This window comes from Semicossyphus pulcher, unplaced genomic scaffold, assembly GCF_022749685.1.
Source record: "Semicossyphus pulcher isolate SPU_LCO1_2020_fin unplaced genomic scaffold, fSemPul1.0.p SCAF_14, whole genome shotgun sequence".
In the NCBI taxonomy this organism is placed as follows: Eukaryota; Metazoa; Chordata; class Actinopteri; order Labriformes; family Labridae; genus Semicossyphus; species Semicossyphus pulcher.
In genome coordinates this window covers 17965752-17993285 of record NW_027211648.1, presented here as the reverse complement: position 1 = coordinate 17993285, position 27534 = coordinate 17965752, and the positions used below count along the sequence as shown (strand labels likewise).

Here is a 27534-nt window from a genome sequence, read left to right as displayed (position 1 = left end):
TACTTGCCTACAGAGGTCTTGTCCTGATCTTCTATATCTTTTCCAGTGGATGACGTCCAAGTGTCCTGCTATCGAATCCTGACCAGCCTCTATGCGCTGGGCACCGGGAAAAACATCTATGTGGAAAGGTATCTCATCATCAGCATCGTGTGAATTGACTGAGTGAAGAAATTCAGCCATATATTCTGTGCAGCTTTCACCAACTCTCACCCCTCCGTGTGTCTCTCAGACAGCTCCCAGCTCTCGGTCAGTGTCTGGCCACCCTGGCTGGAGCCATGCCCGTGGCCTTCCTGGAGCCGCTGCTCAACACATACAACCCCTGCTCCGTCTTTAATACAAAGAGCGCCAGAGAACGAGCCAGTGAGTCATATCTAATTATTCTGCAGTTCATTACCAGAGCTGGAACGAGGTGGTGAATCAAACAGCTGTTAATATGGATAAAGCACTTGCTGTCTCTAACAACCTTTTATAATTATTTCATCATTCATTTTGTACATTATTTGTATATCTCTAAGAAATATCCCTCCTCTTTAAAATAAAAGAAGTAAAAACACTGTCATTTGAAAAGGTAATGGCGTGTTTCCTCTGTGGTGTTTTCAGTCCTCGGCATACCAGACTCAGTGGAGGAGATGTGTCCCGGCATGCCGCGCCTGGACGGCCTGATGAAGGACATCAACGACATGGCCGAGTCCGGAGCTCGCTACACAGAGATGCCTCACGTTATCGAGGTGGTGCTGCCCATGCTGTGCAACTATCTCTCCTACTGGTGGGAGAGGGGGCCCGAGAACCAGCCGGCCAGCGGGGGCAGCGTCTGCTGCACCACCGTCACCTCGGAGCACCTCAGCCTCATCCTCGGCAACATCCTCAAGATCCTCAACAACAACCTGGGCATTGACGAGGCCTCCTGGATGAAGAGGATTGCAGGTGGGTATGGGTTCCTGTAACAGGTCATGTTAATAGAAAAGAATATGTTGTGGACAATTATAACCTGTTAAAACCCCAACAATATAGGGACACCTTGGGCCTTATACTACAACTGATGTGAAGTGTTACTGAAATACTTTCCGTATAAAGATAAACCTTCGATAAGAGTGTTTTGATACTGAAATCAGTATCCAAAATCCTCCCGCTTTAGAGGGTAAAATCAATGAAATACTCAGAAACAGTAATTCATCAGCTACTAAACATTCACTAGGTTCTTCTTCTCAAAAATAATGAACCTACCCAACAATTACATTGGTCACAGCTGCCATTATTAACTACTGTTTTAGAGCTGCAAAGAAGAACAGGGCGCTGCTAGCCGGGTGTAGCATTAGTCAAAGCTTGCAAAATGCCAGTAATCAGCGTTTTCCTATTATCAATCAAAGGCTGATTTTCGTATTCAAAGACAATATAATTAATACAATATAAAAGCACAAAATTAAGCTGTTATAAATAGAAAATTTGGGTTTCTCTGACACTGTTGTATGCATACAACAGGTCAGGATGGGTCGAAAGCCGAGCTGCTGCTAAGCTATGCTTGGCTTGTTTCTAGATGCTTGTTTTTAGGTACTGAGCCATGCCAACTCCCTACTTGCAGGCCTTCCTGCATGCACATTCAAACCTCTGCTGATGATCCACAACGCAGCAGCTCGACTGCTCTTCAACCAACCCAAAACGGCACATGTCACTCCATTGTTCATATCCCTCCACTGGCTCTCAGTTGCCGCTCGCATCAAATTCAAAACCCTGTTGCTCGCTTACAAAACAGCAACAAAACCGCTCCTGCCTACCTGAACGCCCTCATCCAGGTCGACACTCCCTCCTACGCTCTGCCAATGAAAGGCACCTGGTACTCCCATCACAACAGGGCCCTAAGTCCTTAACTAGACTCTTCTCCTCTGTAGTTCCGGGGGGGTGGAATGAATTACCAAACTCTATTGGGTCCGCAGAGTCCCTTTCACCTTTAAGAAGAAGCTAAAGACCTTGCACTTGAAGCTGTTTGTTAGAACTTACTGACTTTGTTCCCTCCTGTCTTGATCGTTGCTTGTCTTCTATTAACTCTCAGATGTATGCAAGCTGACAGCTAATAAAAAAATAACTTTTTTATTGAACTTGTTTCTGAGCTGTACTCACCCAAAGTACTAAAATCAAGGTAGCATGAAGAAAAAATAAATGATACTGGAACATCTCTATTTTTTCTATATTAAATGTAAATACTGTAAAACGCTGACATCCTGTCTCTCTCACTGTTCAGTTTACGTGCAACCCATCATCAGCAAGGCCCGTGCAGACCTCCTAAAGAGCCACTTCCTGCCTACGCTGGAGAAGCTAAAGAAGAAGACGGTGAAGGTGGTGTCGGAGGAAGAGCTGTTGAAAGCAGACAGCAAAGGAGACACACAGGAGGCCGAGCTGCTCATCCTGGACGAGTTTGCCGTCCTCTGCAGGGACCTGTACGCCTTTTACCCCATGCTCATCCGCTACGTGGACAACAACAGGTTAGCTCACTGAGAAGTGGATGACAAAGTTGTTTTTAAGGAGCATTTAGGAGAAGGTGAGGCAAATGTGAGCGCTTGCAGAAAAGATAAAGAGGAGGTATTAATCTTGCAGGTCCAGGTGGCTGAAAGAGCCAGACGCCGACTCCAACGAGCTCTTCAGAATGGTCGCTGAGATATTTATCCTCTGGTGCAAGTCACATGTGAGTCTTCTCATCTCCATCCATGTTCAGAGACAAGAAACAGCCTTAATGAATGAAAATAAATACCTCCCTTTGGCATTTGTCTTTCTGCAGAATTTCAAAAGAGAAGAGCAGAACTTCGTGGTCCAGAATGAAATCAACAACCTCTCCTTCTTGACGGGAGATAATAAAACCAAGATGTCCAAGGTAGGCTTTGTATTTGCATGCATGTTCACTTTATATTCTGAAAGCAGATTAAAACTCTTTTAGTAATGTGTAAAGGCACCTTGACCCATAAAAAGTATGTCAATTTAAAGGTGAAAGAGATCCTTATATAAGCAGGATCAAACCTGACTCTGACTAGCCTGACTGTGTATGTATGTGTGTATGAATTTATGCATGCATGCTTCTTACACTAAATAACAAAAACTAACACTCACCCCTCAGTAGACAAATATTTTCCTCCATACTCTGAGCCCTTGTTTGCATTGCAGGGGTCAGAACATTTGATTTCTTGTCTTGCCTGGTTTAGCAGTTTAAAGGCAAACAAATGGTTTTCATTGCAGTGCACGTCCATGCGAGGACCGCGTGCCTCCATTAACTGCCCTCTCATCCTTCTCCTCAATCTGCCTTTCTCTTTCTGTCTCTCTCTCTCTGTATCTCAAACAGTCCTTTAAGGAAAAGGTAGAGTGACGCAGTGCATGAGCCGTTTACCTGCCAGCTTATTGGCTTGGATGCTTCAGTCGCCGCGCTGAAAAGCCAATAGCTTGTGCCGCTGTGCTATAGAGTCTATGTAGTTATATAGTAGTGTGTATATAGTGTAGTTTTATATGATGTCCCTGATTATTTGTGGCCTCCGTTCATCCTCATGTGTGACTTTCATCATTCCTCATTCCCTCATGGGCGAAACACGTCTCATCTGGAGTAATGAAGCCCCGCCCCCCCCTCCTGTAGCAAACCATGTGATCACATGTGACTGGTGTGTTTGCAGTTGATGGATTGTGATACCCTGGTGTGCTCGACCGATAGTTTCCTTCTTATGTTGTGATCGATGTGTGTGTGTACGTGTGTGTCTCTGTCAGTGTATTAATATAGAAATGAGTGTTTTCACTGAGCCAGCTGCTTCATTTGACTCAAAAGTGCAATCTTCTCTCACTGGTAACATCTCACTTTTCTTTTTTTTACCACAGCAGTCTGCTAGTTTTCAGCTGAGGTGTGAAGCTTCGTGATGCTTCAGTGGCACAGACTCAGTCTGGTCACTGTTTCTGCCAGGGCTGAAAAAAACAGCCTGAGCTACCTCTGGCTTTAGTTTATAAGTGAACAGTCTGAGTGCAGTCTGAGTTTAAGTATCCCTTTAGATATTGAAAGGAAGTGCATTAGTGCAACATTAGAAATAGAAAAAAGTGTGTATTGCCTTAAAAGAGCAGCGTATTAGCTCATTAGAGCAGCTTAAGATGATCTTTTTTTTCTTCACCACTTTGTGTGGTCTGAGATTAATAATGTGATTTCCTCAGTCTGGAGGACAAGACCAGGAGAGGAGACACAAGAAAAGGAGAGGTGAGTTCTACTCCATTCAGACCTCGCTCATCGTGGCCGCTCTGAAGAAGATGCTGCCAATCGGCCTCAACATGTGCACCCCAGGAGACCAGGAGCTCATCTCTCTCGCCAAGACTCGCTACCTCATGGTGAGGCCACTTTTAAGTGACGATGCACCAGCTACACGTTTCACATTAGTCTTATGAGGTCACAGTCCACGTTACATGCAAACACCTCTCTGGCAAAGTATTTCACTATAACAGTCTCTTTGCTCCTGCTTTCGTTTAACAGAGAGACACAGACGAAGAGGTCAAAGACCACATTCGACAGAATCTGCATCTTCGAGAAAAGGTGAGCAAGATTGTGAGTTGTTATTGACATCCAATCCAATCCCCCTCCAACCAGCCGCAATCATAGCACAAGCACTTTATATTTATTTAATGTTATACCAGATTATCTCTTTGATGTTTTTTTAGCGTGTTTTTAGCATGTTTGTAGTGTGTTTGTTTTGTTTAATATTGCTGTGTTTTGTCTATACCTAAGAGCTATTGTTGCTTACAATAAAGATCTATCTATCAAATGCTGTCTGTATTGTATTACATCCTTCTGTGTAACACACTCTCAGTCTGAGGACCCTGCAGTGAGGTGGCAGCTTAACCTGTACAAGGACATAGCGATGAGAAGCGAGGGGCCTCCGGACCCTGACAGGGTGGTGGACAGAATCCAGAGGATCTCTGCTGCTGTCTTCAACCTGGAGCAGGTCAGGACTCATACATCCACACAAACCCAGACATATCATGAGGTGCAAACAATGCTACACTGTGAAAAGCATAGAGAGAACATTATGTGACCAAACACACAGCTAAAGGCATTTCAAATACGCTGCTAATCATAAATGATACATTTATTTTCGGGTCCTTGGAGACAGGTTGCTCCCACACGTCAGTCCTGCATATCTGCGTGGGAAGTGGTCTGCTCCACACTCAGCTCTACATTCAACATAGCATTTAATTAAGCCTCATTAGTCAACCAAAGCGTTGTGTTTACAGCATATTGTGAGATCTTTTCCTCCATTTTTTTAACTATGATTGGTTCAGCCACAAAATAAGCATGATGGGTGAAAAAACACAAACTGCAATGATCCCTGGCAGCAAAGTTGCTGCTTTTTCTTTGACTCTGTGAGGTTCATGATGAGTCTGACGAGAGTTTTTATGCTTGTGTCATTGCCAGAGATGTTTTTTTCTACTCCCGACAGGTTGAGCAGCCTCTGAGATCAAAGAAGTGTGTGTGGCAGAAGTTGCTGTCCAAGCAGAGGAAGCGGGCCGTCGTCGCCTGCTTCCGCATGGCTCCACTTTATAATCTACCAAGGTATGTCTGTGTACGTCACACCTACAGCCTCTGCTTCTCTGCTGCACTGATTTAAGCCTAAAATCATGCCTTATAATTATTAGTCAAAGATAACAGTCCCTTTGTTCGTACCATCAGATGGGAAATAGCACAGCAAGTGTTGTAATGTCAGCTCCACTGGCCAGAAACCACCCCACTTTCTTCTTCTTCTCTCTGACTCAGGACTCTCATCTCTCTCTCCCTGGGTTCTGACCCTGCATTAATGCACAGCCTCCCTCCCACTGTTTGTAGGACAAATGTCTGGCCCGCAGCTGTTATCAAGGAGTAGAAAAAGGGACACTGGCAATTTCATGCCCTGCTGCTCTGTAACTCAATCACAGGAAGTCAGGCAGAGAGCTACAGTAGGGAAGAAAACAATTATGAGGACCAACCTGGGGGTGGCCATCTTCAATATGTGCTCAGACGAAGCCGCCCGCCCGCTTGACAGCATGACTCATTTATTCAGAGTTGTTGACAGTGAAATATGACACAGCATAGCTCATAATTATTAGACAGTATTTACCATGCAGACACAATTGATTGTATTTGTTCGCTGTTACTGATTAGTGTTGGTAGTAGGATGTGAAGCTTCTGGATAATGTCGCCGCATTCAGATGTCATCTTTTCTCTTTTGTCTCACTGTTCAGCCTTTGTTCTCTCCTCAATGTCACGCTCTATTGTGCCTCGTCCCCTCAGGCACAAAAATAATAATTACTTCCTGAATGCCTACCGACATATTTGGCTGGAGATAATGCATGAGAACACAGACTATGACAGTCTGCTCTCCATGCTGACGGTAACGTAGCGCTGATCCAATATTGCAACTGTATGACCTTGCATTACACGCCTAACTTAACTACCCCCAGCTTTCCTACAGTTACGGTTCGTGCTACAAGTTTAACTCCCATTCAGATGCGCACGCTGGTTTTTCCACTGGTCCACATCTGTACTGAAACGAATCCAGTTGAATCGAGTAATGCTCTAAATTGCTTTATTGCCAAGAGTTAGATGAGAAGATTCATAACACTCTCATGTCTGTATGCTAAACATAAATCTTGAATCAACAGGCAGTTAGCGTAGCTTAGCATACAAGCCAGATGCAGGTGGATACAGCTGGCCTGGCTCTGTCAGAAGGTGAGTTCGATGGTGTTTTTAGGTGTAGTTTGTTGAGCTTAAGAGATGCTTATAGGTGAATTTATACCTCTAGACAGAGCCAGGCTAACTGTTCCCAACTGCTTCTAACCTTAATGCTAAACTAAGCTAGTCTTCTCGTATTATTATGTAACACTCTAACAATGTCAAGAAAGGGAAGACATGTATTTTCTTAAATAAAATATACTTTAACTGTTGCTAATGTAAAGTACATACATGGGAACTTAAGTTTGAAAGCTAGCTAGCTTAATCTAGCCTGCAATATCTGCCTGTTGACTAGATTCTCACTGGTACAAACAATTTACAGCTTTGTATTTATAAGCAAATGACAGTTTCCTCTAAGGTGACCAGTTGGACGTGCCAGCACCCTAAACTAACCAGTACTAACCTCCCCTAAAGGGAATTCTCCTTCCTTTGCTCTGCTCTTATATATAACCCAGGCTAATCTCCTCTCACCCTTCCTCAGGCATCGCTCTATTAACCTCTTCCTCCTGGCCTATCAGAGAATTTGGATAGAAACTGAGGAGTACTCTTTTGAGGAGAAGCTAGTGCAGGATCTTGCAGTAAGTACTTGCGTCATCCCCCGGGGTCCTCTTGTTGGTACCCGTGAGCGTCACCCCCGTAGTGCCTCCTTTCCTTTATTTGTGTCATCCTTAAAAGTGCTTAAAAGCTCCTCCAATTCCACCACTTTGTCGCACTCAGTCATTCATGTGATGTTTTCAAATGGAAAGACATGCACTTTTAGCAAGCATGACATCACTGCTGATGTCAGAGCCAGCTGGTCTGATTCGACCGCTGTGTCCCATCTAACAGACATGTTGCTGCGATACTTTGACTTTTCAGTGAAATTTCTGAAAGATGCAGTGTCTTTCTTAAATTTTCATAAAACTTCACAGTCCTGCAGTCTGCTTGATAAAGACTTTCTTTGCACTATGTATCTAATGGCGGCACAATATGCATTGAAAGATTTAAAATGCCTAAAGGCTTTATGAAAACAGATTTGAGCTGATCAGGAATAAAAAGCTACCATGAACGTACACTGGAGCTAGACTTACCCTACTCTGCCAATGGGTGTTGCCATGTGTTATTTTTAAATAATAAAGATAAAAACTTGAATTAATAAAACGTATGAAAATCAAATCTTTATTTAGCCTCTTTAATAGTCACATTAATTTCCACTGTATTTGAAATTAAAGGAGGGGTATTATGCTAATTGCAAGCTTCATATTTCACTCTGTGATACCTGTGGATTAGCTTAGCATCATTTACAATAAAAAAAACCTCCTTTTTCTCACACTGGTGCTCTGTGCAGGCCCTCATACAGCCTCTGCCTGGAACGACTCAGTCAGCTCTGTCCCTTTAAGAAACCCCGCCCCTTCAAGCCCACTTTCTTCTGATTGGCCTGCTCTCTGAAACTTTGTGACGTCACAAAGTGCAGCATGTAGAAAAAACTGTCTGGCGTTCACAGAAGCCTGCAGACTGAGCTAAAAAGCCTGGGGATTACTCCAACATACTTTTACCTACATATTTGAAACTTCACCCATGTTTAGTATGAACATCCGACATTATAAAATATGCATAATACGCATACAAAAAGCATAATACCCCCTCTTTAAAGCCACAGGGCTCCATATGAAGTTAAGGATGTGACAGCTGAAGAACTTTATGATGCAGCCAACCAAGCACACATTTGTTCCAATGTGTTTGCTATCATGAACAGTTTATCATAGGAAGTCTATGATAAAGTACAAACTGGGCTCATGGAGAGTCATGCTTAACTCCAATCTCCATCTGTTAACACTGAAAATCATCTGCTGTGTGTGTCTGTGTGACAGAGTGTGTGTCAGCATGTCTTTGGATGTATCTGCCATTTGTCGGTGCTTGTTGTTTATTGTCTGCATGCTGTTAATGAACTCTGCTGCTGCCTGTTTCATACACCTGATTCTCTGTAGGTAAGTGGTGTATAATATAATAACCATCACAGACACTCATACACTGTTTTTAACACTGAGACTACATGCCTGAGCTGCAGGATTTTTACTAGTGTGGGTTTGTCTAGAAAACTCAGGGCAAAGTGGAGGAAGAGGAAGAGGAGGAGATCAGAAAGCAGCCGGACCCTCTCCACCAGCTCATTCTGCATTTCAGCCACAACGCTCTGACTGAGTGCAGGTAAACACACCTGCCCACCTGGCAGCCACACGCTTTGCTCCATCTGTGCTATGAACCAGTTTTGGCGTGCCCAGTAGCTAATAAAGAGCTGCATTTGGCTAAATCATTATCATGTATTTTAATGAAGGAGAGAAACACAAGCAGGTTTCTAATTATGTCTGTAGCCTGGCAGTTTATTGTAGATACATTACAATGGCTGTAAATATAACCACTGAAACGTTGTTGTTATTATGATGAAGAGATGTGATTGTGTGCTTTTCAAGGTTTAACCGTCAGATATTTACTGTCCTTTTTGTTAGTTCTTTGGAAGAGGATCCCCTGTATATTGCATACGCAGATATGATGGCGAAGGTACTTCATTCTCTAAAATGCTTTCACTGAAATATTCAGCAAAATCTCGCAGGTTATACATTCTGATATCTCTTTCAGAGTTGTGCTGAAGGCGAAGAAGAGGAAGAAGAGGAAGGGAAAGAGAAAACATTTGAGGTGCTTTTGATCTCTCAGGAATACCGTTACCGTAATAAAAATAATGAGGGGATAACTGATGTATCCTTTCATACAGGAAAAGGAAATGGAGAAGCAGAAGATGCTCTACCAGCAGGCCAGACTTCACGATCGAGGAGCTGCAGAGATGGTGCTACAGATGATCAGCGCCAGCAAAGGTAGGAGAAGACACATTCATCTCTCTGCCTTCTTATAACTGCCATCTAGTGTCTACATGATGAATAATTTGTGCTCATCAGGTCGACTTGCTGCTATGGTGACTTTCACCCTCAAGCTGGGTATCTCCATCCTGAACGGGGGAAACATACTGGTCCAGCAGGTACGCATAAGGTGCAAGCAGAGTTTGTGTCTGTGACAGCATCAGCCCACTGCTCATTGTGCTTTTATCTGAACGCAGAAAATGTTGGATTACCTGAAGGAAAAAAGGGATGTCGGCTTTTTCAAGAGTTTGTCCGGACTGATGATGTCATGCAGGTAATTATTTGTAACCAATTATCAAACACAAAAAACACTTTTTTCCCAACCTCAATTCAAAGGGGGCTCCACTCATATAAAGAAATGTGCTGTTTTCTTGTTGTAAGAAGCCTGTAAAATCATTTGTGGATGTAGTGGACATTTTTCAAGTCTCAGAAAATAACCAGGATAAGATCATCTTAATTGATCCCCCATTGGAGGAAATGAATCTGTTACAGCTGGAAAAGACAGAGAAAAGGATAAACACTGATAAATAGTTAATAAAAACTCTAATAAGAAAATAGCAACAATACAAATGTTAGTGATTATAGTAAGAAAAAAAAAAGGAGGCGCTAATAATAACTGATTAAACGTTATCTACACCTATGACTGATATTGCTGCTGTCGGGCAGAAACCTTGTATCTCCATATTTCATCATTTTAATTTTTTTTTCATAAATCAATGCTATTGGTCACCCTCTAAGTCTGCAGATATAATAAAACATATAGGTAACAGACTTTATAGACAGGCACAATACAGAAGGTAACAATGCTGTGTTTATATTAAGAATTTACAAACACAGGGTTTTTGTAGACTGTATGTGTGTAACATGTTGGTCTTTTTAAAATATTTTAGATGAATATTGCACAGTATAAAAATAAACAGAGTATAATACAAACATATGCATTTATATACAGATATACATATATATATATATATATATATATAATTAGTGAGTAAGGGGCGGATATTGACAGAGTAAACTGATATCACATAGTTGTAGTAATGCAGGGTGTCTGCTGCTGAAGGAGCTGCTTAATGCCCCCACAGTCTCATGCAGAGGGTGAGAGGGGTTGTTCATGATGGATGTCAGATGATGTCATCAGGTGTCAGTGAGACTTTAAAAACATGTATTCTATTGTTTGCATTATGGGAAGTGTAGGATTTTGAGGAAATTGACCTCTATTATAGACAAAAATTCAGAGTAGAGTGATACTCCAACTTAATGGACGTGTCACACTGCTGAACTGACCCTTTAAAATCCATATTACAGAATACAGCATATAGAAATGTGTATCAACTGTCTTTTTATCTCTTACAGCGTCCTGGACTTGAATGCTTTTGAAAGGCAAAATAAAGCTGAAGGTCTGGGGATGGTTACCGAAGAGGGATCAAGTAAGTGAGGAAGATAAACATGGTAATATGAAAGTGTGAGACTGTCCTGCAGTTTTTGATGTGCTCACAATATGAGTGATTTGAGTTGTTTTTTCCTACACAAGGAGACTTTTAATCCTCCTCAATCTAAAAAAAAGTATATTCCTTATTATTTTGTAAGTTTACAAGTAAATAAAACAACTCACAAGTTAATATCTGCACCAATATGTGGTTTTATGTTCCTCGATACTAAAAGTCCTGCACTTTACACCCTGTTAGGTTACTAATTGCTGACCTGCTGCAAAGTTTTCAGCCTCTCCGTGTTATACATCTGGCACAAACCACAGACTTGCTAAAAGTGACACATGTAGCAATCTCTGTGAGACACCAGGTGACTCATGGTGTTGTCGTTCTTAAGCCAGGCTTGTAATTGGCTGTAAATGAGGCAGCATTAGCTCGACTCAATATCCGCTCTTTAGTTTGTTGCCGTACAAAAACCCATCTCCATGTCATGTGTGTCTCTCGTGCGTCATGTTGTACGTCATCGTTACACAGGTTAGCCTGTGCTACTGTATGTCTAAGTCCTGTCTGGGCCTCGTCTGCCACTAAAAACACTCACAGTCACAACATCCACATGAAAATCTGCATTAATTTTGACCTGATGGGTAGCATACAGTATATAAATATGTTTTTCTCATACATATTCCAGCTCATTTTCACCTCATCAGCTCAGGCATAAGTGATGGTAACCGTTACTCTGATATGATATAGTCTGAACACCTGCCTAGCGAGCAGACTGTACTGTAAGAATTTGTTAAATGGTAGCCGCATGTCTGTCGCAAATCAGTGTGATTATATCAAAATATCTCTATAGCGCTATCCCTCTCTTCTGTTCCTACCTCTTCTGATTGAATATAAATGTCTTCTCCTTTGCTTATGTCTGCTTTTGTTTTGTTTGTTTGTTTTCTTCTGATCATTTTTTTATGTCATCGGTCGCAGTCAACGTGAGTGAGCGGGGTAAATACATGGTTTAGATTCTACTCATCCTTTGCAATGCTGACATCCTGATTGCTCTCCGTTCAACTCCTTCCTCCCTTTTTCCTCAATCCCTTTCTATCCTCTTCTCCCATATTCCTCCTCCTTCCTTGTCCTGAATGCAAAACAACCTTCTCTGTACCTTGGACTGAAGGAACGCATGCATGCTCCTATGAATTCTGGATAGATTGTTCAGTCCAGGGTCGGACGCCCCAACTGACTCAAATCTCTCCACTTTTCTTCTACTTCTTTTAAAGAGTCATTGCTTGTCATTTGCGTTTACTAACTTTGATTATACTAACCAGCGTGAAGTAATAAGAAATAAATCTGCCAAAGCTTTGATTGTTAGACACAACAAAGCTTTGCTGGTGTTAAACAACAAAGCTCAGTTTGATCCCTACTATAAACCCCGTTTGATGCACTATTCCTTGTCTGTGTGTTCTGATCCCCGAATATAGTGCACATTATTTAACGCCGTTTGACAACTAGACTGCAGCTTTATGAGGAAGTGAAAGCTATGCAAGAACCCGATGCCTGTACTGACATAAAAATGATGGGTGTCTGACCTTCTTATCGCCGAGCGGAACAATTACTCTCATTTCCCGTCCCCAGGTTCCAAGGTGCTGCAGAATGATGAGTTCACTAAGGATCTCTTTAGGTTCCTGCAGCTGCTCTGTGAGGGCCACAACAATGGTAGGTCGACACTTTTCCATAAACCAAGATAAAAGAAGGTGCCACAAGAGCTGAATGTCTCTGAAGAATGATTACAGACTAGGTTAAGTGGCTGGGATGCTCTTCTTTGCCACCAATTATTTCACATTTTATCATCATGATAGATTTTCAGAACTTCCTGAGGACTCAGACGGGAAACACAACTACAGTTAACATCATCATTAGCACTGTGGACTACCTGCTAAGACTCCAGGTATGACGTTATTACCAATGACTGTATATATAAATGGGGGACGTGTCTCCAGCTGCTCTCATTGTAAGAAATTGATGCCAAAATAACCCCTGTGATAGGCGCTGCCATCTTGCGATGGTGATGTCATTTGGAGCCAGAGCTGCGCAGTAGAGATCGGCAGGTGGAGCCGTCGTAGCCACTTCCGCTAACCAAAACACACACTTAACTTAGTGGAAAAAAACAGCAAGAATCCCACACGCTGTCGTATTTAAGACCAGAACAGCTTCTTGTGTTGGTCTGAGGTTAACACACGTGGAAACTTTAAAGACTGTAGTGATTGTTTTGGTTACGTCTCTTCTCGCCGTTCCTCCTCTACTCTGCTTATTGGGAACAGATCGGCTGCAGGAGCCGTATTTGTCAGCAGAGCTGTCAATCATCATTTTTACAGCATCAAATAACTAATTAAAAATAAACTTGTTTATGTTTGGCGTGTTTTTTGATTTTATAGTTTGACTCCTGTCCCATCTGTTAACATGGAGGAGGGGGCTTTATGACCTATACTGCAGCCAGTCAGCAGAGGGCACTTAAAATGTTTTAGCTTCACTTTTAGGGAGCTGTCATGTCGTTCATCTTTTTATATAATCTATGGTTATTACCGACAGATCTACGAAAATGTCATCTTTCTATACTGTATTTGTTCTTTACATCATTTTAATCTTTCTTCTTTTAGGAATCCATCAGCGACTTCTACTGGTACTACTCTGGTAAGGATGTCATAGATGAGGCAGGTCAGAGGAACTTCTCCAGAGCGCTGGCAGTGGCCAAGCAGGTCTTCAATTCTTTAACTGAGTATATACAGGTACTTGAACACAACACACTGCACCACACCAAGCATTAACTAGAATACTGGGCTCAAAGCACTGATTTGGATGCTCTGTGATTGTCCCTCCTCTCTCTGTATCTGCTCCATGCTGCGTGCTGCAGGGTCCGTGTATTGGGAACCAGCAGAGTCTGGCTCACAGCAGGCTGTGGGACGCGGTGGTCGGCTTCCTTCATGTTTTTGCCAACATGCAGATGAAGTTATCCCAGGTTTGTTCTTTAACTTGCAATAAACTGATGGCTTCCTTTGTATTTGTGCTGAGGTATTTTAATTTTGTCCCAGTTTATACCTCTAATCCACGACATATAAATATGGTGGTTTAGTGTTTATTTTATGGTTGCTTGTTACTTTGCGGGATTTCATGTGGTGATCTTTTAAAATTGATTGAAGTGTCCGCAAACTGTAGATCAACTAAAAGACGCAATTTTCTTATAATTTGTTTTCCCTCTTTTGCCTTTATTGGACAGATTTGCAATATGAATATACACAGAGGTTATGTGGGTAGAGAGTCAGGTATGATAATTCTAATGATAATACTTTTATTTGTATAGCACTTTTCAATACAGGTAACTAAGTGCTTCACAACAGACAATAAAAGCAGACAGACAATGTATTAAGTGACTCTGCAAGTTCGATCTCCTCTGGCAGGTCGTTCCAAATTCTGGGAGGTCTGACTACGGAAGCCCTAAGTGGACATGCATTCTATAAATTAGATTTACTTATTTTTCTAGTTATCACAAGATAACGATGCAGCACCACCATAATGTCAGATGATCATAGCTCGTATCGTGAGAGTTGTGAAAGCCCAAAACGAACATAGAAACAGGCTTAGCTGACCTCATTAGTGAGGGCAATGGCAGCATGGCATGTCCTGGTCTGTAATATCGCAGTGACCAGCCTGTTGTTTCGTTTTCTAGATCGCAAGAAAATTATCCTGTTACCGCGAGGAAACAAGCTGTGTCATCTCGAGATAATGGGCCAAATGAATCTGTTATAATGGGAAAACCAGCTTTGTTTTCCTGAGATAACGAGAAAAATAAGTCGAGATCTCAAGAAAACGTCCAGAAATAACTCGTCATCATGGGAAAAACGGAGTAAATAAAATGTATGGATGCATGTCCGCTAAGGGCTTCCGTATCTGACAGCAAAAGCGCTGTCACCTTTAGTTTTCAGCCTAGACCTCAGAAAGGCCAGCAAAGCACCACCAGAGGATCTCAGACTGCGTCCCGACTCATAGGGGGGTAAAAGCTCAGCAATATAGGGAGGGTCCTCCCCATGTCTGGCCTTAAACGTGATTAAAAGTATCTTAAAATCAATCCTAAAATCAACGGGTATGACAACAGAGGAGGCCTGCTGGAATCGAATCAGGAGAAGTCAATCTTGGGGAGTAGTCATACTATATAAGTTGTTTTTGTGTATATGTCTTAATTATTTGGCTTCAGTAGTCTCAAAGTTCTGCTGATACATCAGTACATCGCTGATAATCCAATTACATAAAATACATATCAAAATAAACAAACTAAAAGAGACCACTCCACTCTTTCACCTTTAATAGTGACTTACATTTTTTTTCCTATCAACATATGTGTGGCCACTAGAGGGCTCTCCAGGCTCAAAGATAATCTTAGGCTACTGCAGTGCAATTACATTTGTCAGTCCACTCAGCTATATGATGCATGACTCCATCTCTGATATTTCCCCTATACCCAGAAAGCCAGGAGTGGAATAAAATCCCACCGCCTAACCTTATCTCATGGTCATCAGGCAGAGCCTGGTTTGAAGGTAGGAGGATGGAGGAAAGCACAGGTGGAGGGACTTTGAATTTAGCCCATCAAAGTACGCCTCAGATTAATGGCATGTCGAATACAGACTCCATAGAGACCCTAAATGAGTCACACTGACCCTGCCATCTGCTCCCAGACAGAAGAATAACATTAACCCTGGTGCTGATGGATGGATGTTATCTAGAAGGCCCTTCTGGGCCCCAGCAGGACATCAAGGGTCCCAACAATCTGAGGCAGCCTTGATCTTACAGGAATATTAGAGAGGGTGGCTGTAGCCTTACAGAGAGGCCGTTGCGAGTATGTGATATAGTATCGTATAGTGTAGCTGGAGTCACGAGGCTTCTCTACTTTGTCTTTGCCTAACAGGACTCCAGTCAGATTGAATTATTGAAGGAGCTGCTGGACCTGCAGAAGGACATGATCGTCATGATGCTCTCTCTACTCGAAGGTTTACTTTTACACATTACACCTCATTAGTTTTGCAAGGACAAAGCTCTTTCATCAAACAGATTTGTTTGCTTGTAATCTAGTCAAATATTTATCAAAGCAGCTTTAGTTAATCATCATGAAAACTGTTGTTATTGTGTGCACTTACTCTGCTTTGATCTCATTACATCACAGGTAATGTTGTCAATGGCACCATTGGCAAACAGATGGTGGACACCTTGGTGGAATCTTCTAGCAACGTTGAGATGATCCTGAAATTCTTCGACATGTTCCTAAAGTTGAAGGACCTGACTACCTCAGACAGCTTCAAGGAGTACGACCCCGAGAGCAAAGGGGTCATCTCGAAGAAGGATTTCCAGAAGTCCATGGAGAACCAGAAACAGTACTCTCAGTCTGAGATCGAGTTCCTTCTCTCCTGTGCAGAGGCCGATGAGAACGACATGTTCAACTACGAGCAGTTTGTGGAGAGATTTCATGAACCCGCCAAAGACATTGGCTTTAATGTAGCTGTGCTGCTGACCAATCTCTCTGAGCACATGCCTCATGATGCCCGCCTCTCAACGTTCCTCGACCTGGCCGAGAGCGTCCTCAGCTACTTCGAGCCTTTTTTGGGTCGCATTGAGATAATGGGCGGAGCCAAGCGCATTGAGAGGGTGTACTTTGAGATCAGCGAGTCGAGTCGCACCCAGTGGGAGAAGCCTCAGGTGAAGGAGTCAAAGCGGCAGTTTATCTTTGATGTCGTCAATGAAGGCGGGGAGAGTGAGAAGATGGAGCTGTTTGTCAACTTCTGCGAGGACACCATCTTCGAGATGCAGCTGGCCTCTCAGATTTCAGAGCCAGACCCGGTGGAGCGTCCGGAGGAAGATGAGGACGACAACCAGAGCGTGGCGGAAAACCAGGAAGAGGAAGAGGAGGAGAGCGTGATGTTGGAGTCTTCCTCTGCCTTTACAGTCGCCTGCATCTCCATGAGAAAAAGCCTCAGCCACTTCCGCCAGCTGCTCACTCTGAAGAGCATGAGGCGGCAGTACAGGAAGTTCAGGAAGATGAGTGTTCGGGAGCTGGTGCGAGGCTTCTTCTCCTTCTTCTGGATGATCATCACGGGACTCTTCCACTTTGTCTACAGCCTGGTTTGGGGTTTCTTCCACATCTTGTGGACCACCATGTTTGGGGGCGGCCTCGTTGAAGGGGCCAAAAACATGAAGGTGACGGATATTTTGGGGAACATGCCGGACCCCACCCAGTTTGGGATCCATGGGGATGTATTGGAGATGGAGAAGATGGAGGCGAATGAGGCGTCTGCGTTGGCGGAGATGGGTCAGATGGCTCAGGGGGAGGCGGCGGAGGCAGATCTGATGGCTGAGCTGCTGAACATACAGCCGAAGAAGGAGGGGAAGCATGGGGCGGAGCCGGGTTTGGGGGACGTGTCTGAGGTGGTGGTGGGAGATGCTCCGTCCATTGCCAGTGCTGTGAAGCAGAAGAAGGCACAGGTTAGTGCTCATGGATACTTCTATTCCTTTATGCTAACAATAATAAAAACTTTTAAAGTAACTGATGGTCAAAACATTGTATCTGTTAAAGTTGGCTGCAAAAAAGAAGGCGTCAAATGGAGACTACAAATCGGATTCAGAGAAAGGAGAGTGAGTGTTCTTCTGTGGTTTTGTTCTCCTCATTAGTTACAGACATAATGTGTGTGTGTATCTCTAACCGTGCAGCAGCACGTATCTGACAGTTGGTCACTAATAGAGAAATTATTGTTGCAGTTCTGAAGACGGTGAGAAGAAGGACCACGACAAGGCCAAAGATGAAGCCCCTCCAGAGTCTTCGGCGGAGGAGAAGAGGGCCCTGAGGAAGAGGCTCGGTCAGAAGAAGGAACCACCGGAGGCCTTCATGGCCAGCTTCTTTGCTGGCTTGGAAATCTACCAGACCAAGATGCTGGTCAGAAATTCCCCCCCCCACTTTAAAAAACAAAAATCACATAAAGAGAGTACGCATCAGTTTGTTGCATACACACAACTTATACAAAGATTGTTATTTTCGCAGAATTACCTGGCCAGAAACTTCTACAACCTCCGCTTCCTGGCGCTTTTTGTTGCCTTTGCCATCAACTTCATTCTGCTCTTCTACAAAGTAAGCTCAAAGTGAAGGCATTTACATATCATATTGATTGAACATTGTTGCTTTGGTAAATGCCTTTAAATGTGTCTTTGTCTTTAAGGTGACCGGCGACTACTCAGACGATGAAGACCCCTGGAACGGTCAAGGTAGAGCTGGGGAGGAAGAAGACGAGGGAGCGCTGGAGTACTTCGTCCTGCAGGAGAGCACAGGTTACATGGCGCCAACACTTCGCTGTCTGGCTATACTGCACACCATCATATCTTTCCTGTGTGTAGTGGGATACTACTACCTGAAGGTACGCTAACACCAACATTTAATGTTTCTTTTGATTACAACTGAACTTTTTTGGCTTTAACTGAAGATGTTATACTAAAAGCAACAATGTTTTTTTCTATATATTAATTAAAGGAGCATTTCGCCCCTGGAAAAAGCCACTGTCAGTCAAAGCTGGTGTTCTCTTTAATCGATAGAAGCAATAATATTTTAAATTGGCGCCATAGCTGTGGAGAAAGTTGTACAAGCAGCTTGTGGTTTCGCCCATTCTACATTCCTACAACACCCAGCGTGCATTGCACCCCTCCCTCTGAAAGGAACGGCCCAGTGAGAGATGCTGGAATGAAATACTACTGTTTCCCTGCAGGCAACGGCTTAGAGCGGTACAGAAACTGAAATACGACGAGAATATACCGGTGGATTGTCTAAAAAATCTTCAGGTCTGCAGTCTACATTTCAAACCTGACGATTTTGAACAAGACTTGACATCGGAGGCGGGCGGCCTAGATTGAGGAAGTGTAGTTTAGCGAGCTCCCTGGCCTCCACCAGATGACGCGTTTTACGTAGTCTGACGGAGGTTTTCCAGCGCCCATTGGAGAAGCGGATAGCGTCCTCCAAAGGCTCAGAGCGAAATTGCATTTTTTTCCTACCATAATGGCATTAGCTCCCCATAGTATCCTGATAGGACTGAAAATCGGCAAACTGGCCCTTTAAGCGCCTGAGCAAATATGTGAACAATAAACATATTGTTAACACCAACAGTTATACACTTCCTGTCCTATGTAAATATTATTTTCTTTTACTATGCTAATGATGAAGACATATTTTTGGTGTGTCCAAGGTGCCCCTGGTCGTGTTCAAACGTGAAAAGGAGATTGCCAGGAAGTTGGAGTTTGCCGGCCTTTACATCACAGAGCAGCCGTCTGACGATGACATCAAAGGACAGTGGGACAGACTGGTCATCAATACTCCGTGAGTCAAACAGAGCAAAGTAATTAAAGTCCTAATACTCTACAAACAAAGGTTTAATGCTGATTTATTTGTTTTTAACAGCTCCTTCCCCAACAACTACTGGGATAAATTTGTCAAACGCAAAGTAAGAGGCTTATGTCGCTTTAGTGTAATCTCTCATACACACAAATGATAAACCTAATCTTGCGATGTTTACTGAATGTCATCCTGATCTGTTTCTGTTTGTTTTTTGTAGGTGATTAAAAAGTATGGAGACCTGTACGGAGCAGAGAGGATAGCAGAGTTGCTCGGGTTGGATAAGAGTGCCCTGGATTTCAATCCTACAGAGGAAACTGTGGCCAAGGAGGCTTCACTGGTGTCCTGGTGAGAGAGAGAGAGAGCAGAGAGGCTGGAGCTGCTTACAGCTAAAACAGAGGTCACGCAGAAAAAATAAAAGCCCCTAAAATCAACCTCTCTTTGTTTCCAGGTTGAGCTCAATCGATACAAAGTACCACGTCTGGAAAATGGGAGTGGTGTTTACAGACAATGTGAGTTAGAGTACAGCTTGGGACGATTAAGTGAAGGATTTGATGGCTGGATGGACGAACGGGGTGATTTATGATGGATTCTGCTCATCTTTACATTCTGTTTCTCTCCCAGTCGTTCCTGTATCTGGTGTGGTACACCACCATGTCTATCCTGGGCCACTACAACAACTTCTTCTTTGCTGCTCATTTGCTCGACATCGCCATGGGCTTCAAGACCCTCCGCACCATCCTCTCCTCTGTCACGCATAACGGCAAACAGGTGAGGATGAGGAGGGTGCAGGTTTTCTTTCAGGCAGCAGGGGTCACTGCAGAGTTACAGGATGGAGTTGGGTTGATAATTTGGCCTTTTTATTCCCTGTTGTGACCCCACAAGCCGGTTTTATCACACACACAAACTGCAGAAAGGATAGTTGTACAAAGGTTGTGAATGGTTGGCAGGTGCCTCCAGTGAACCGCGCTGTAATCAATAATCGGTGTTAAATTGATGCTTGGTTGAGCAAAAACAGGTAATCTAGTAAATATTGGAAGCCTTGTGTGATTTCCTGAATCTTAACTCCCAATAATTGCATCATTCCCCATAAGATTACTTAAAAAATGAGAGATGCAAGTGAATGAAGGAGGATTCATAAATGGGAATTTAGATGCACCCAGTATCCTCTGACATTTCCCTCTGAGGTCAAATGGCTCTGTTGCTTTCATTAAAATCCCCACTCTGCGCGTCAGTTCTTGCAGGGATTCTGATGTAAACTGACCAGAGGCACAAATCAAAATTGAATGTCACGTCAATCTCTAAGGGTGGAAGTACACCTAAATGGCAAGGCCGCAAGGAATCGGCGACACCTGCCACACTCAGCTGCCTGCAGGCTGATCAATCGCGCGTCAATCTGAATGCAGTTTACTGCGGCTTTCAGTGTCTCTGTTTATGTGCATGAGTAAATTAACGGCGCCTCCATTCAGGCGTAAAATCAGGCTGTGTTTACATTTATTTGCTATAAATAGTAAACTAATGTGACTGATTTGTTACCACTCTCTCCACTTAATTGATCTTTTCCCTTCTTGTCCTTCGTGTTCCTCATGAGGGTTTAACTTCTCATAGAAAACAAAAGATAAAGTTTCTACCACAAGAGTCTAAACCAAGGGTTCTCAATTAAACTTGAAAGAGGTCCAGTTAGAGATTTTTTTTCTCAAGCAAAGGTCCGGAACATCATAATGTCTGACCTGCGTTATGATTCAGTACCATACATTTATGCATTTTGAACGTCTGTCAAATCAAATAAAGAAAATACAATTAGGCAAAATAGTTTTTACAACAACAGAGCTCTCATAATTTAACAATCATAATAATGAATACTTCAATATTGGTAAGGAAATATAGGGTGGGTTTGTATGTTGGGTGAGTGATGGAAGTGTCTTTATTTGTAAATGAAAACTATAATAAAATAATATAATGTCTGGTACTACTGGTAGTATAATGTTGTCCATGCAGAAATCAAATGAAAGAGAGAGACAGCTTTACCTCTTCACTTAAGCTGCTATCTCTCTGCCTCCTGACAGAATTATCAAAAATGTGTTTTATTATACATTTATTTTACTTTTTTAAATGTATTATATGTTTTGCCGAAATGCAGTTGCATTAGACTTTTTCTCATGGTGAGTCATGGTGAGTTTTAAAACGGGCAATGACTATGAAATAAATAATATTTAAACGCACTGTACACTGACGGACTGCTGGAAAGAGCGAGAGCGAGGGGGAGAGAGAGAGAGGGCACATACCGGTACATATAAGAACAGAACTGCGGAAATAAAAGGAAAACTAGTCATGATGATGAAGCCTGATGTAGCTCTGTGTTACTCTCAGGTTTATCAATGAAGTGTTTGAACTAAACTTCAGCCTGGAGTCTCTGTTAACAGAGACAAATGAAGTGACAGTGTCAGACAATGTCCGCGTTTAATAATCGCCACAGTCACGGAATATATACAAACATATAGTCTACTTTTCCCTAACTCACTTATTTTCTCCCACTGTGTCTCTGTAACTCTCTTGTCGGCTGGCTCCTCAGTCTGTATCCGTATTCTCACACACCCACTGGGTCACTCGTGATCTGAGTGACAGATTTGATTGGCTTTGTAGCGTCACGTGGGATGATTTACAACAAGTTCATTGGTTTGCGAGTTTCTTGGACCCCCAAATCACTACCGCAAAGACAAAAAAGCTGCGCAGGTTAAAATAGATGTGCTTGTCAAACTATAAATGGGTCCAGGTCCGTAGACGACGGCAGTTGGGTCCGGATCCAGACCGCAGTACGCCGTTTGGGGACCGCTGGTCTAAACCAATGACTGTATATAAAGATTGACGACGCCTCTCCATCTGCTCTCATTTGGAGCCAGAGCAGCGCAGTAGAGATCGGCGAGTGGAGCCACCATAGCCACTTCCGCTAACCAAAACGCAAATATAACTTCTGAAAAAAACAGCAAAGATTTCCCGCACGCAAGTGTATTTAATAGTACAACAGCTTCTTTGTGTTGGTCTGAAGCAGACGTTCACAGATATGTAAACTTCAATGACTGTAGTGATTGTTTTGGTTACGTTTCCCCTCACCGTTCCTCCTCTAATCTGCTAATCCAGAACAGATCGATGCAGGAGCCATATTTGTCAGCAGAGCTGTCAATCATCCTTTTCACATCATCAAATAACTCATTAAAACAAAACTTATCGGAAACATGAACACTTGGATGTAAACCAGCATGATAAGAACTAACTATAATGACAGAAACCATGTTTGAGAAAAATGTATTTGGCGTGTATTTTGATTTTATAGTTTGACTCATGTCCCATCTGTTAACATGGAGGAGGCGGGCTTTATGAGCTATACTGCAGCCAGTCAGCAGGGGGCGCTCGAAATGTTTTGGCTTCACTTTTAGGGAGCTGTCATGTCGTCCATCTTTTTATACAGTCTATTGTCTAGACAGACAGTAAGTGTGTGAGGACATTCTTCTGACTGCTGTCTGTGTGTCTCTGAAGCTGGTGTTGACAGTGGGCCTGCTGGCAGTTGTGGTCTATCTCTACACTGTGGTGGCCTTCAACTTCTTCAGGAAGTTCTACAACAAGAGCGAGGATGAGGACGAGCCAGATATGAAGTGCGATGACATGATGACAGTAAGGATCAATCACATCCATTTTTAAATACACTTTCTTTAATATTAATTATCTTGAGCTCACCCTCCCTGTGTGTTTTGCACAGTGTTACCTCTTTCACATGTACGTCGGGGTGAGAGCAGGAGGAGGCATCGGGGACGAGATCGAGGACCCAGCCGGCGACCCCTACGAGCTCTACCGCATCCTTTTTGACATCACCTTCTTCTTCTTCGTCATCGTCATCCTCCTGGCCATCATCCAGGGTAAACTCCAGATGAACTCACACTTTCCGAATGCAAAGACACTGATCTTTCTCACAGACTTTGACTGCACACTATATATGTAGTGATCAAAGCCATTCCTTTGTGTTTGCAGGTTTGATCATTGATGCTTTTGGAGAGCTGAGAGACCAGCAGGAACAAGTCAAAGAGGACATGGAGGTGAGAGGAGATCTCATTTTCACCTGTACATGCCAACCTATGAGGAGGTGAAGGGAGGATCAGAGGAGGATTGAGGAACAGAATACAAGCTAAAGGGCTTATTCACCATATGACGGTGATAGCTACAAAAATAAAAGGCCTAAAATGTTTTGTATTTATCAAAGAGGGGGTATTGTGCTGTTTCACATTTTAAGACATATATACAATGTGACAATGTTGGATGTGGGTGAAGTTTCAAATTTGTAGGTAAAAGTATGCTGCTGTGAACGCCAGGTTTTAAACACATGCTTCACTTTGTGATGTCACAAAGTGGATCCAAAGTTGTTGTTTTCCAAAGAACAAGAGCACCGACATTCATTTAAAATCGAAAAAGTGAAGTTGACTCTTTGCTGACAACTCTGTAACACGGCCACAGGTCAGGAGGTGTGCCTCAAACACTGAGTTCTGGCCCTTGGCAGGCTTCGGAGCGCTGGCCAATCAGAAGAAAGTGGGCTTGTAGGGGCGGGGTTTCTTGAAGAGACAGAGCTGACTGAGTCGTTTCAGGCAGAGGCTGTATGAGGGCCTGCACAGAGCAGAGAGTTTTTTTTACAGTAAATGATGCTAAGCTACTCCACAGGTATCACAGAGTGAAATAATAAGCTTTAAGTTAGCATAATACCCACCCTTTAATATAACTTTATTTTACTTAAATCACTATAGTACTTTGACAAAGAACAGTAAGAATGAATCATTACACATTGTTGCCATATTATAAACATATTCAGCATTTTACAGAAAGCTAGCACCTTAGCTAACATGTCTGTTAGCCAAGGTGCTTTCAGGACAGCTTGAGCTTCAACTTGTGGCCTACTTTTGTTTTTGGAGCTCTCCATTTCTCCTCAGACCTTTTTAAGCATCAACCAGTCAGGCCAGATGAAGGTCACACCACACTTAAAAGTGTTTAAAATATGAGTGAATGGGGTCTAATTCTGTTAAAACACCTTGCAAACTGGGGCTCCTGTTGAGGACCAGGAGAGTTGGAAGTGTGCTGCTCTAACCTAACCTAGATATCATATGGGTACACTGTTCACAGGCAAGAGAAAATACAAACCAAGCAGGGCTAAGCAGTCCTAAGTGCAAAATATGGCAAGTGCCCCTTTAAAAGTGATGCTAAAATATCTTCTCTCTATTTTGCACTCAACAAGGCACAAAGAATCAACAGAAGAGAGCATATGATCTAATTAACATTTCATTTCTGTCCTCAGACCAAATGTTTTATTTGTGGGATCGGCAATGACTACTTTGACACCACACCTCACGGCTTTGAGACTCACACCTTACAAGAGCACAATTTGGCCAACTACCTGTAAGTATCAAGCGTTTAATCTAACCTTTAAATGATCCTTTTTTAATTAAACTGTCTTCTTGTTTTTGTCACCAGCATGTGTTGCCTCTTCTGTAATTTAACCACATGATTGATAGAGTTAGCACGTTGCGGCAGCATCAGGGCCAGAGTCACTAATTGCCCCAGCGATCCAGAACGCTAGCTCCCTTCAGGTATTCTTTCCATCTGTCTCTGTGTTTCCCAGCACTCCCCGCTCATCCTCTGTTCCTCCATAGAGCCCGTGACAATAGAGAGTCTCAGTCCATTTGCGCTCACAGTCAGCTGGCCGGAGGATATGAGAGCGACCTCATTATGCTGCTTCATTACTATTTAATGCCATGAACTTTATTGGAAAATAGGTTTGTGATAGCGTGCTCTCATACAGTATTCATCACGATTTGGCGTGCTGCGATGCCCGCAGAGATACAGCGGCCTGTTGCCATTTGCACTTGATTTGGGAAACATCAGGTGATTTTGTGGTGGAGATGGGCTGCTGTTACTTTGTTAAAACACTTACGCCAGGAGGAATTGTCTCCTGGTAACACAGAAGGTGACATTTCCTTTTAATAAAAAGTGTAAAAATCCAATGTGACTCAGCCTTTTTGTCCACTCTCTGCTATGCGTTTAAACTGGGATCAGATGTTCAGGCAGGAAAATGAAAGCTTGTCGCACTTTTTTTTTTTTGGTCTGACATTTTTGTTTTGTCTCATTGGCCTTTTTTTCTAAAGGTTTTTCCTGATGTACCTGATCAACAAGGACGAGACAGAGCACACTGGCCAGGTACGGCATAACTCTACACTCGTAACCTTTCTCTGAGGAACAAAGCAACGAAAACAATTATAGTCCTGTCAGCGTCAGAGATACTGTGTGTCTGTGCTGCGGCTAAATTATTCAAAGGCAATATGTTGTGTTTCTGATGTTGCCGTTAAATTTAAATGGATAATTGTCCTTTAATTAAACTACAACCCTGTTTTTTAATCTGCTCAGTATAAATAATATACGATTGTAGCACTGACTGTTTCATGTGTGTGTGACTGCAGGAGTCGTACGTGTGGAAGATGTACCAGGAGCGCTGCTGGGATTTCTTCCCAGCCGGAGACTGCTTCCGCAAACAGTACGAGGATCAGCTTGGATAGAGCAGATGCATCCTCTTTACCTCTATCCAAATTAAGTGGGCTGCTGGAACATGTAGTCTGACGTACAGCTGCTGGACTACAACACTACACAGTCATCTCGACAATGCTTCAGACTGGCCTGAGGAGAGACAAAACTACTTTTTTTACATAGAAAAGAGGAACGTCTCCTGCCAGTGTCGGCACGGTGCCCGTCTGTGAAGACATGACCTGAAACTTTGCCCGGACGTTGTGTTTCTTTTTAAGTTTTGGGACTCGTTTTTGACAGCGTGTTGCCTTTTACTCCACATAACCCCAAATCATTGCACAACTTTTCTTTTTTTTTGGTCTTTCTGAGAAACACTGGGTTGTGTGGGGTTATGGGACAATGTGTCAGTCATATTATGCACAAGAACCCAACTTCAATGTTTTGAGAATGTTGAAATTGAGACTTAATGCCAAAAGAAAAGAGAAGGGGGACAGCAGATTTATATAGTGCGCAGAAATGTGATGAGAAGAGTTTTTTTCAGATGTTGTAACCTTATCTATTGAGATGAAGTTTTAGAGTGACGTTATAGAAAGGTTTATTATGTAGAGGATAAAAAAATGCCTAATTTTATCATGAAGTGCCTTACAGTACTGTATCTACATTACAATGAAGCTATGCAAAACCTTTGTTTTTTCTTTATTGTATGTAAGTACAGTAAACTTCCTGGAGCAGTCACAAGTAGCTGTCCAGATCTGAAGTTTGTGGCTGAACTTTTTCATTTGAACATGGAAAAACAGCATCGGTTTGATTTGATTGACTTTTTTTTTTTTTTTTGCTGAATGCAGCATAACTGCAACTGTTCAAGGTACAAAGTGTAAAAATGATACATGAGAGTTTACTGAACACCTTCAAACAAGAACAAAAATTTAATTGCTATTGTATGGCCATTTGTATGTAGTAGCTTTGCTGATCTGTGCATTTCTTTTGATGGAAAAAATAAAGAAATCAATGCAAGAAAAACTAATGGTTTGCTATGACGTTTGGATCTGTGGACTCATATTTGATATTCTAAATACACCCTGAAACACATTTCACTCGTTAACATCAACATCACAAGTTATTTCAAGTCCAAAAGCTCTGAAACTGTGACTCATTTCCATCCCAAAATCAGCAAGATACAACATCTGTCTCTGTGGCTAATCCAAATCCTTTCAAAATAAGAGACCGACTGTGTGCAAACAGCCCTTGGCTTCGGTTCTAAGTTAATTTGACTCAACCCAAACCTTGAAGCTACATCATAACTGTGACGTCCTGCAGCCCGTGATCACAGAGAGGTAAGAAGCGTTGGCTGAGTAGATGAGCACTTATGGTTGGTCGGAAAGGTAGGACCGGACCTCAGCGGGCTGCATGATGGGAGTTTTAGCCCTGTTACCCATGGTGCCACCTGTCAGCTCACATCATGTCACCACACGTCAGGCACCACGCAGTGCTGCAGCCTGCTGCTGAGAGCAACTCTGCCCCCTCAACTCCTCCTCCTCTTACTCA

At 42.8% G+C, this 27534-nt stretch overlaps 1 protein-coding gene across 1 annotated transcript in view; it reads left to right on the top strand.

Annotated features, from left to right (window-relative positions):
* Positions 1–26968, top strand: part of LOC138590857 (ryanodine receptor 3-like) — an 80690-nt gene extending 53722 nt beyond the window's left edge. Inside the window, exons 58-97 of the mRNA XM_069661260.1 lie at positions 47–128; positions 230–360; positions 601–924; positions 2237–2477; positions 2590–2677; positions 2771–2863; positions 4171–4341; positions 4484–4543; positions 4818–4952; positions 5448–5560; positions 7197–7293; positions 8790–8899; positions 9199–9250; positions 9329–9385; positions 9462–9561; positions 9643–9722; positions 9801–9877; positions 10960–11033; positions 12012–12029; positions 12660–12740; positions 12884–12972; positions 13682–13810; positions 13936–14040; positions 15982–16063; positions 16237–17549; positions 17641–17699; positions 17823–17997; positions 18103–18200; positions 18235–18472; positions 19292–19422; positions 19504–19546; positions 19658–19785; positions 19889–19949; positions 20062–20208; positions 22972–23106; positions 23192–23348; positions 23461–23525; positions 24770–24870; positions 25617–25668; positions 25929–26968. Of these exons, the coding sequence (XP_069517361.1) occupies positions 47–128; positions 230–360; positions 601–924; positions 2237–2477; positions 2590–2677; positions 2771–2863; positions 4171–4341; positions 4484–4543; positions 4818–4952; positions 5448–5560; positions 7197–7293; positions 8790–8899; positions 9199–9250; positions 9329–9385; positions 9462–9561; positions 9643–9722; positions 9801–9877; positions 10960–11033; positions 12012–12029; positions 12660–12740; positions 12884–12972; positions 13682–13810; positions 13936–14040; positions 15982–16063; positions 16237–17549; positions 17641–17699; positions 17823–17997; positions 18103–18200; positions 18235–18472; positions 19292–19422; positions 19504–19546; positions 19658–19785; positions 19889–19949; positions 20062–20208; positions 22972–23106; positions 23192–23348; positions 23461–23525; positions 24770–24870; positions 25617–25668; positions 25929–26024 (5588 nt within the window). The 3' untranslated portion in view covers positions 26025–26968. The remainder of the gene's footprint in view (positions 1–46; positions 129–229; positions 361–600; positions 925–2236; positions 2478–2589; positions 2678–2770; positions 2864–4170; positions 4342–4483; positions 4544–4817; positions 4953–5447; positions 5561–7196; positions 7294–8789; positions 8900–9198; positions 9251–9328; positions 9386–9461; positions 9562–9642; positions 9723–9800; positions 9878–10959; positions 11034–12011; positions 12030–12659; positions 12741–12883; positions 12973–13681; positions 13811–13935; positions 14041–15981; positions 16064–16236; positions 17550–17640; positions 17700–17822; positions 17998–18102; positions 18201–18234; positions 18473–19291; positions 19423–19503; positions 19547–19657; positions 19786–19888; positions 19950–20061; positions 20209–22971; positions 23107–23191; positions 23349–23460; positions 23526–24769; positions 24871–25616; positions 25669–25928) is intronic.
* Positions 26969–27534: the final 566 nt, after the last annotated feature.